This window comes from Ictalurus furcatus, chromosome 13 (genome assembly GCF_023375685.1).
Source record: "Ictalurus furcatus strain D&B chromosome 13, Billie_1.0, whole genome shotgun sequence".
Classification (NCBI taxonomy): domain Eukaryota; kingdom Metazoa; phylum Chordata; class Actinopteri; order Siluriformes; family Ictaluridae; genus Ictalurus; species Ictalurus furcatus.
In genome coordinates, this window is record NC_071267.1 from 1,207,432 (window position 1) to 1,216,221 (window position 8,790).

The 8,790-nt window shown below is 42.1% G+C and overlaps 1 protein-coding gene across 2 annotated transcripts; it reads left to right on the plus strand.

Moving 5' to 3' along the window:
• Window positions 1-578: 578 nt before the first annotated feature.
• Window positions 579-6,863, plus strand: ghdc (GH3 domain containing). 2 transcript variants are annotated; one of them, XR_008387494.1, is made up of 10 exons: window positions 579-801; window positions 1,300-1,581; window positions 1,883-2,262; window positions 2,366-2,485; window positions 2,615-2,912; window positions 4,854-5,055; window positions 5,220-5,291; window positions 5,514-5,647; window positions 5,743-5,968; window positions 6,075-6,200. XR_008387494.1 is itself a non-coding variant. In XM_053639676.1 (10 exons), exons 1-10 carry the CDS (start codon window positions 717-719, stop codon window positions 6,294-6,296), a joined length of 1,884 nt encoding a protein of 627 aa, XP_053495651.1. In that variant the 5' UTR covers window positions 579-716; the 3' UTR covers window positions 6,297-6,863. The 2 variants fall into 2 exon arrangements, 1 of the variants encoding a protein (XP_053495651.1); XM_053639676.1 differs by having other exon boundaries at window positions 5,743-5,831; window positions 6,075-6,863.
• Window positions 6,864-8,790: the final 1,927 nt, after the last annotated feature.

Below are 8,790 nucleotides of genomic sequence, written 5' to 3' on the forward strand. Positions count from 1 at the left end.
TAAAACAACACAACCAGACAGAGATTTGTTATAAAAATCCGAAACAAACAGCAGGAGACCTAAATAAAGTAATTACAGGAATAAAAGTGGAATAAAGGCCCACCTTTACATCACATTCCAGAAATATTCTTGCATCATTTAATATCCTAACACTTTTTGTTTTGATTCTCTCACAACATATATCCTGTTGGTCTCACAATTTTGCAGTAAGGGTGTGCAAACCTTTGCACTGCACTGAAACTATATAACGGTAATAGTGGTATAATAATAATAATAATAACAATAATAATAATAATAATAATAACAATAATAATAATAATAATAATAATAATAATGCTATAGCTGCTGTAATACCAAACATGTTATCTATACATTGCGCATGCGCACGGCTTTGTGTTGCTCATACTTTCACTTTGTTGTCCTAAGAAATGAAAACGTAAAGGAAAATATGAAATACGGATAGAAATTACCTTAAAATATATATTTTTTTAATATAAAAAGTTTATAAATATAACAGGAACAGAGCGCTGCCGTAGCGCCGTCGTTGAAATGACGTCATTACGCCGTTGCGTCAAACCCGGAAGTATAAATAAAGAAGAGGGGAAGTTTTCTCGCTAGTGTTGTTTTGTTTTTGTTAAAAAAAACCCATGGTGGTAGTGAATAAACTCTATGGGGTGTTTTAATTAATTAATTAATGTTACAGTAACTTTACAGCCATGGTGCGTCTGTCGCGCGCTGTTTGGTGCGCTGTTCTCGGGTGTGGTGTAATGGTGGCGCTAACAGCACGAGCGCTCCTAACCGGTGAGTGACAATAACGACACTTACAAAAAATAAACTTACATTCCAGTTTTCATTCCCCTCTCTCTCTCTCTCTCTCTCTCTCTCTCGCTCTTTCTCTCTCTCTCTCTATATATATATGTGTGTGTGTGTGTGTGTGTGTGTGTATATATATATATATATATATATATATATTAACGGTGTACATCAAACAAACACGCAGTTAAAAGTTGGTAAACGTTAGGACATCACATGTAGCCACGCCCACAAATCTACAACACGGAATTCTGGATTCTGATTGGTTGATTAATTTTCTAGACCAGCATGACACCTACATCCAGTGTGGAGGTCATGATATTTAGAATTATCAATTTATTAAGCTTATTATTATTATTATTTAATACTATTTATTAACATTTATTTATACTAAGTTATTAACATAACTTTATAAATATTAATATGTACATATGGATGTATTATATAGATTAATGTGTGTGTGTGTGTGTGTGTGTGTTGACACAGGAATGGAGCAAAGTGTGTTCCCTGCTCTCTGCGCTGTAGCTCTGAGCGTAGCCGCTGCTCTCTGTGGCAAATCTGTGACGGGATACAGGCGCAGCGTGTTCAGCGTCGTGCGTCACTACCTGTCTGTTAGGCGTGTGAGTCGAGCAGGGAGACGGCAGAGAGACACGCTGGAGAGAGATACACGGAGTGTACGGAGAGTGCAGGAGGAGACGCTGCTCAGACGGCTGCGAGACACAAAAAACACACGCTATGGACTCGAGTATCACTTCGGTTCTATCACAGGTTTCAGACACACACACACACACACACACAAGTGTTACGACTTGAAACTGAAATGGACTTATTGAATGGAATCTGCACAAAAAAGCCCCTAGTGTTGAACGGGGGTGGAAATGCTACCACCACCATGCTTCATTTTTATTGCACACAGTTGGACCCCATTCAACTAATTGTATGAAATCTGATGGTAGCTAATTAAAGGGTTTCTCTGCAACTGAATGGGGGAGGGGGAGGGATAAGGGGGTTGTGAATACTTACTCTTTTTATTTGTAAATCATTTTTCAATCTTTAATATTTCTCCCAGATGCCACAGATTTCCGAAAGTGCCACCCCATCACCACGTACGTTCATTATGAGGAGCTCATACGGCGAGTCTCTTCCGGAGAAGAAAACGCCGTGGTCATGGAGATTCCCATCCTAACGATGACCTCAGGGTCATCGGGATGCAGCAAGATGCTCCTGAACACCAAAGAAGCCAACAGCGACTACTTCTTACAGGGTGTGTCGGTGTGCGTAGACGTCATGAGGGAGTCTTTCCCGGGGATGACGAGCCTTCAGACGACCCTCAGACTGTTTTACCCATCGGCTGAACGTCACTCTGAGGCAGGACTTCGAATCGTAGCGACGTCATTTTACTCCGAGCGCACACACCATCTCTGCACGAGCCCCACAACCATCTTACAGGTAGAGGGAGAAACTCATGTTAACTGATTTGTACCACTTTCCCTTGCAGACCAAGAATGGTTAGGTGTGTGTGTGTGTGTTCATTCACTGATTTGTTCTGTAGGTGCATAATGAGCGCGATGCTCTGTACCTTCACCTGCTCTTCGCCCTTAAGGATCGTCATGTCGGCATCCTGGAGTCCAGGTTCTCCTCCGCGATGTTTGACGCCTTCAGACTCCTGGAGGTTAATATTATAATAACGTATTATTAATAAGTGACGAATGAATCAATTATCCAAGTATGTGTAATAATTGACTTATAAAACACACGATGCATGACTGACTAACCCCCGTAATGTTTGTGTTGGGCGTAGGAGCATTGGGAGGAGCTGGTTGATGATGTGGAATCGGGTCGGATCAGCTCCAGGCTTCTTCTGGATGCTCGGCTGAGGTCGGCGCTGGAAAAGCAACTGAAACCGGATCCTGCTAGAGTGGCGGAACTCAGGACTGCCGTCACCGTGGGCTTCGAAGGCATCGCTCTTAGGCTGTGGCCTCGTTTACACCTGATTCAGACGGTCGACTCGGGGCCACATCAGATTTATGGCGAGAGTCTCAGGCAGCACTACTGCAGGGGCGTGCCCTTCTATTCTCCGCTCTACGCCGCCTCAGAAGGTCGGTTCATCTTGAATTATGTTTCTATAATCAAGTGCAGGTCTGTGCACAATTCTGACACAAAAGACAAGAAAATCTGAAAGCAAACGGGTACTCTATTTACTGAAGTGTAGTGTAGTGGAATGTAGTGGAGTGTGGTGTAGTACAGCAGAGTATAGCAAAGTATACTATAATAGTGCTATACTGTATGGTGCAGTATAGTGCAATGGGGAATTGCGGCGTGTAGTCCAGTAAAGCACAGTATCGTGGAGAATTGTGTAGCATAGTGTACTGTAGTATGGTGAGAGTAGAGTGTAGTATAGTGTAGTATGGAGGAGTACATTGTAGCAGGACTTTGGTGTAGTATTGTGGAGTGTGGTACAGTGTAGGATCTTATGGTGTATTCTGCTGTAGTAGAAGGGATTATAGTGGAGTGGAGTGTAACATGGTGGAGTATCGCCTGGTATACTAATGTGTGGTATAGAGAGGAGTATAGTGGAGTATAGTGTAGTATGGAGTGATATAGTGGAGTATTGTGGAGTACAGTGGAGTATGGTGTAGTATGGAGTGATATTGTGGAGTATTGTATAGTACAGTGGAGTATGGTGTAGTACAGTGGAGTATGGTGTAGTATGGAGTAATATAGTGGAGTATTGTATAGTACAGTGGAGTATGGTGTAGTATGGAGTGATATAGTGGAGTATGGTGTAGTATGGAGTGATATTGTATAGTACAGTGGAGTATGGTGTAGTATGGAGTGATATAGTGGAGTATTGTATAGTACAGTGGAGTATGGTGTAGTATGGAGTGATATTGTGGAGTATTGTATAGTACAGTGGAGTATGGTGTAGTATGGAGTGATATAGTGGAGTATTGTATAGTACAGTGGAGTATGGTGTAGTATGGAGTGATATTGTGGAGTATTGTATAGTACAGTGGAGTATGGTGTAGTATGGAGTGATATAGTGGAGTATTGTGGAGTACAGTGGAGTATGGTGTAGTATGGAGTGATATTGTGGAGTACAGTGGAGTATGGTGTAGTATGGAGTGATATTGTGGAGTATTGTATAGTACAGTGGAGTATGGTGTAGTATGGAGTGATATAGTGGAGTATGGTGTAGTACAGTGGAGTATGGTGTAGTATGGAGTAATATAGTGGAGTATTGTATAGTACAGTGGAGTATGGTGTAGTATGGAGTGATATACTGGAGTATGGTGTAGTATGGAGTGATATTGTATAGTACAGTGGAGTATGGTGTAGTATGGAGTGATATAGTGGAGTATTGTGGAGTACAGTGGAGTATGGTGTAGTACAGTGGAGTATGGTGTAGTATGGCGTGATATAGTGGAGTATTGTGGAGTACAGTGGAGTATGGTGTAGTATGGAGTGATATAGTGGAGTATTGTGGAGTACAGTGGAGTATGGTGTAGTATGGAGTGATATAGTGGAGTATGGTGTAGTACAGTGGAGTATGGTGTAGTATGGAGTGATATAGTGGAGTATGGTGTAGTACAGTGGAGTATGGTGTAGTATGGAGTGATATAGTGGAGTATGGTGTAGTACAGTGGAGTATGGTGTAGTATGGAGTGATATAGTGGAGTATTGTGGAGTACAGTGGAGTATGGTGTAGTATGGAGTGATATAGTGGAGTATTGTGGAGTACAGTGGAGTATGGTGTAGTATGGAGTGATATAGTGGAGTATTGTGGAGTACAGTGGAGTATGGTGTAGTATGGAGTGATATAGTGGAGTATTGTGGAGTACAGTGGAGTATGGTGTAGTATGGAGTGATATAGTGGAGTATGGTGTAGTACAGTGGAGTATGGTGTAGTATGGAGTGATATTGTGGAGTATTGTATAGTACAGTGGAGTATGGTGTAGTATGGAGTGATATAGTTATACTATGTAGTACGAGTGTTTGATAAAGCAGTGTACGTGATGGCGCTCACATTTTGGTCTCAGGTCTGATCGGAGTGAATCTGTGGCCGCTTCAGGACCGGAGACATTACTTGCTCTGTCCTCGCTCCATGTTCTTCGAGTTTCTACCAGAGGAACATTTAGACACACAGCACACACTGAACACACTCAGCACGCTGCTCATGGACGAGGTGGAGGAGGGGAAAAACTACGAGCTGATCATCACCAACGCCTCAGGACTGTTCAGGTACTGCAGCTGACTCTGATAGAAAGAAGTGAAATGATCAGCTGTGGAGTTTGGGCAGGAGCAGTAACTCCGCTTCATCACACAAGCCATTGTTGAGTATTTTCCTCTAACAGAGTGTTTTATTTCTCACTGAATACAGTCAATACGCAGGGTTTTTCTCCTAGGTATCGCCTTGGAGACGTAGTGAAAGTGGTCGGGTTTCACAACCAGTGTCCGGTGGTGGAGTTTCTTTACAGGTGTGTGTATAAAACACACACACACATTTATCTGTTTATCATTTTGTCATCGCGTGTCGTATGTTTTGGCGCCCGAGACATTTCACCTGTTGTTAAGGCTGATGTGAGTGTTTTACGATGAAGACATGTCCACTAACCAACCAAGCATTTTTATTCTGTGTGTGTGTGTGTGTGTGTGTGTGTGTGTGGGGCGGGGGGGGGGGGGGGGTTGGGTTGTTGCAGACCCAGTGAGACGCTAAACGTCCGAGGTGAAAAAGTGAACGAGGCCTTGTTTTTATCCGCTCTAAAGAAAGCGGTGATGCAGTGGCCCGGCGCTAAACTGGTGGATTACTGCTGTGCTGAGAGTGGAATTCTGGGTAATGACGACACATTGCGTGACGATAAGATGATGGCTATACATCTGCATTAGCTAGCTGGTTAATTCAGACATTTTGTGTTTGTTGTGTTGTAGGAGACTCGTCAGGAGGAGCTCAGCCTCATTACCAAGTGTTCCTGGAGCTGAGAGGTGTCAGGAACCTCACCGAGGAGCAGCGATATAAGGTCAGATTACACACGATGCCGTAGATTATCCAGTTATCCAGTCATCCTGGTAACTCGAGGGAGAGAGTTATGAAGAAATAGGAAACTCTGATTTTACGAGGCATGTGGAAGACGAAAAGGGTCATACGGTGTCCTGAGTATGTGCTAGTCCACACTTAAAATTTAACTCGTGTATAACTGAGTTTTATTAACAGTTATACTTGTTTTTCTTGTTCACACCCACACACACACACACACACACAGTTGGACATGTGTCTGCAGGCCGACTGCACCGTCTACAGGTCATTCCGGATCAAAGGCAGCATCGGACCAATGAGAGTGCAGCTCGTTAGCGAGGGGGCTTTCCGGGAGCTGAAGAGTCACATGATCTCTTCCTGCCACACCTCCACCAACACGTTTCAGATGCAGCGCGTCATCCGCAGGAAAGAGTACGCAGACTTCCTGCTGAGGAAAACTGTTTCCTGAGACGCAGCGTAGCATCACAGGAGAGACAGAGTACACACTCTGAAACAGTTACACAGTTGAGGACCGAGGAGGACTGACTGACACACAGTGTACACACACACACACACACACACACACACACACACACACACACACACAGTAAAAGGGGGGGGGGCAATAGGTAAAAGAAGTAAAACGAAAAGAAAAATGAAACGTGTGTGACTTGTTTCTCCAGCAGATGGTGCCGCAGTGTTTCTCTACATTCGGGACAAATACAACAGATTTATTATTATTAAATAGAACACCGTAACGTGTGAGGTTACGGAGGATATTTTATTTTATTTTTATTTCTCAGAAATGTTTACATATCATGTGCGCTATAAACTCCGAAAGCGCTGCCTCTGCAGAGCGCCGAAAACGATGAAGGGATGAAAGAACGAGACGGGGGGGAAGTGAAATAAATACAACAAAAGAATGGACGGAAGAAAGAAAGAAGGAGCGAGGCAAAGAAAGCAAAGGAGAGGAATGAAAAAAAGGTCAATAAAAAACCTAACAGGAAAAGATGCATGAAAAGAAAAAACATGTAAAAGGAAATATTAAAAAAAAAAAAAAAAGGAAAGGAAAGAAAGATAGAAATAAAGAATGGATGGCTGAAATAAAATAATTTATATATATATATATATATATATATATATATATATATATATATATATATATATATATATATAAGCAAAAGAGTGCAGTAAAGAGAGAGAAAAAAAACGAGCAAAACCGAGCAAGTGGTGCAAGATGAATAAAACAGTCGAGGGCGTGCGTCAGTGCGGTTACAGTACCTCGGCTTCATCTCACCACCCCCTCACTGATTATTTTACTGTAACAGCACAACACACACTGCTCTATTCCTTACTTGGTGTAATGTAGAGCAAATTACTGCATGTACAACCTCATGGAAATTTCTAGAGATATCAATTACATGGTATACACACACACACACACCCACAGGCTCTTATTTGATCTCTCTGTTGAGGCCTCACTGGGATTCATTACATTTCCCTCCATTACTTTATTAAGTGCTTTATTATTAAACTTTCGATGATACACACTGAAACTGACCCCACAGCAGACAGCTGCTGACACCAGTGTTGGATAACACACACACACACACACACCATACGGCAGTTAGGTATCCCACTGAAGCCAACTAAACCCATCACACACACACATGAAAAAACAAGTAGTTTTAGTTACGGTGCTGTAGGTCACCACCCAGCAACTCACTAACGTTATTCTATTTATTATAGAGTTCGTAGAATTGTTAAGGCATTTGATTGGCCACTGAAATTGACTGACTTTAATTCCAGCCTCAATAACTCGGAAAGGCGCCTATAAATAATGCCAGTTGAATCCAACAACTTAATTTCTACAACGCATGTGAATATACATGTTACAGTACACGATTAAACACTGAGTCTAATATTTAAATTGTAGGATTATGGTTATAAAATAAAATCTGTACTGAGGAGGTGTGGGGAATAGCTGTGGAGTTAAAGAGGTTCCTGATTGCAGGACGTTTGCAAACCCCTGGGACAAGTCCCATGTCAAGTTTAGAAAAAATCAAGACAAACATCTCCCTGAGTGAAGAAAGACAAGTCCCAATTAAAAAAAAAGTCAAACCCTAAGTCAAGAAAGGCAAGTCCTAACTCAAACATAATCCTTTCTGGACTTGTAACGTGAATAAACTAAATCTACACTTAGGGGTCTATGAAATCATTTTAGAGTTAAAGGGGTTCTTGGTTGCGGAAACTTTAAGAGCTCCTGCTCTACATATGCAAAAGACATAATGTCCAAATGTCCTCATGATATTCCAACAATGTCTTTCTGCTACTGCAGAGTGTTTTCAATCAGTCAGAGCAAAACAAGATCAAATATGTACATTTCTGAATATCGGAATTGCAACAATTTCCAAAGACGGATCGAGTCCGTCGGTAACATTCATGAACTTGTACTTGGCGTGATGGAGTCCAGCAGCCCAAAGTCCCACATCTGCTGCGTCCACATGTTATCAGTTTTACACAAATAGACATATAGAGACATTCGAAATATTAAAATGAAACTTTTGCACACTCACTGTCTTCTGTTTGTAAGTACACACATTCTCACCTGTGTGTGTGTGTGTGTGTGTGTGTGTGTGTGTGTTACCCCTCATATGACTCTCTATGTGGAAAGTGACAGATGGTAAAGGAGAGATGAGGGAAACTCGACACACAGCATGACACCGGATCCAAAAAAACCTGAGTTCTCCTAACAAAGTGTGTGTGTGTGTGTGTGTTCTGAACCCTTCTCTGGGCATGTAGAAGTGTATGACCTCTCACTATGCACAATATGAAACCACACACAGTCACACACTTTTTCACACACTGTCAGACTGTGTGGATTGATAGTCAGCTAGAAACAACATAACCGAAGCCTACATGGGGCACTTTCAATGGGATGAGCTAGCTGTGTTCAGCAAATA

Excerpts from the sequence above, each read along its gene's own strand:
- ghdc (XM_053639676.1), top strand. The coding sequence starts at position 717 with ATGGTGCGTCTGTCGCGCGCTGTTTGGTGCGCTGTTCTCGGGTGTGGT. Across the intron at positions 802-1,299 it reads AGCACGAGCGCTCCTAACCG|GAATGGAGCAAAGTGTGTTC; the intron begins GTGAGTGACAAT and ends GTGTTGACACAG. Across the intron at positions 2,913-4,853 it reads GCTCTACGCCGCCTCAGAAG|GTCTGATCGGAGTGAATCTG; the intron begins GTCGGTTCATCT and ends TTTTGGTCTCAG.